Below are 995 nucleotides of genomic sequence, written 5' to 3'. Positions count from 1 at the left end.
ACATAGGATCACTGGATATATACTCTAGTTCTCACGAAGGAACACGCACTCGCTGTCAATCATCTGCTTTCTTTCATCACCTTGCAAGGCTGGATGCTCTGTGTGGGGATGATCTTATCACAAAACATAGTTTCCCCCTTTAACAAGATTATAAAAGTGTAATCACAGCCCAGTGAAAGGGTCTCATTTTTTATTAATCACCTGGATGTCTATTAAGATTTTTTACAAATGATCAGGAATGCGTGGTTCTTTTAATTACTTTTGCACTTTAAAGAATATTTTAAAGACATTTTAAACTTTTCTTGAAAAAAAAAAAAAAAAAAAGATACCAAGGATTGTCAAATCCTATGGTTTCAAACTCCGGCTACTGTTCAAGAATTTCTCTCCTGACCTCATCCACCTGCTCATCGGGGGTCACTGTCAGTTGGTGTTAAATTTGTCTTGGAGCTTGTTCTGCAGTGAGACCAAAAGCGTATTCTAGGCAAACTTGGGACTCCCGATTGACACCTGGCTGCAGTTGTGACTAAAATAATAACTAAAACATGCAACATTATCGGAATGCACGGTCCCATGTTTCAGAGTTCCGTGCAGGAGGACTGTTACCCCTCCCAGCGCCTCGCCAGGGGAATTTGTCACTTTTAACACATGTGGTGGCATCTGGTGTTTTTAGTGCTTTGCTCAGCATGGGCTGGACCAAGGAAGGGTTTCTGAAATCAGGTGGCTTCAAAGGATATCAGATGCCTGTAAAATCAGTGACGAGGAAGTCAACTAGTTTCACTCAAATTCCAAATTTTACTCAAATTCCAATGATTGCAACTTGGAGAAGCAACCATAAGGCTGTCAGAGTTGCTATGTCTGACATTGTATATGAGCTGTAGATAGAGAAGAAAAAGCATGCAAATCGTCACAAATGAAATACTATTTAATAGTCAAATGTGGGGAGCCGTTTAAAATATGAAAAATAACTTGTATATTTTTGGTTCTTGAGAAGACCA

At 39.4% G+C, this 995-nt stretch overlaps 1 protein-coding gene across 1 annotated transcript in view; it reads left to right on the top strand.

The window, feature by feature from the left end:
• Window positions 1-481, top strand: part of LOC143639721 (F-box-like/WD repeat-containing protein TBL1X) — a 166,676-nt gene extending 166,195 nt beyond the window's left edge. The window contains exon 13 of the mRNA XM_077107767.1: window positions 460-481. Within this exon, the coding sequence (XP_076963882.1) occupies window positions 460-481 (22 nt within the window). The remainder of the gene's footprint in view (window positions 1-459) is intronic.
• Window positions 482-995: the final 514 nt, after the last annotated feature.

This window comes from Callospermophilus lateralis, chromosome Y (genome assembly GCF_048772815.1).
Source record: "Callospermophilus lateralis isolate mCalLat2 chromosome Y, mCalLat2.hap1, whole genome shotgun sequence".
Classification (NCBI taxonomy): domain Eukaryota; kingdom Metazoa; phylum Chordata; class Mammalia; order Rodentia; family Sciuridae; genus Callospermophilus; species Callospermophilus lateralis.
Note: the sequence above shows the minus strand (reverse complement) of the source record. Positions and strands in the feature narration are given on the sequence as shown.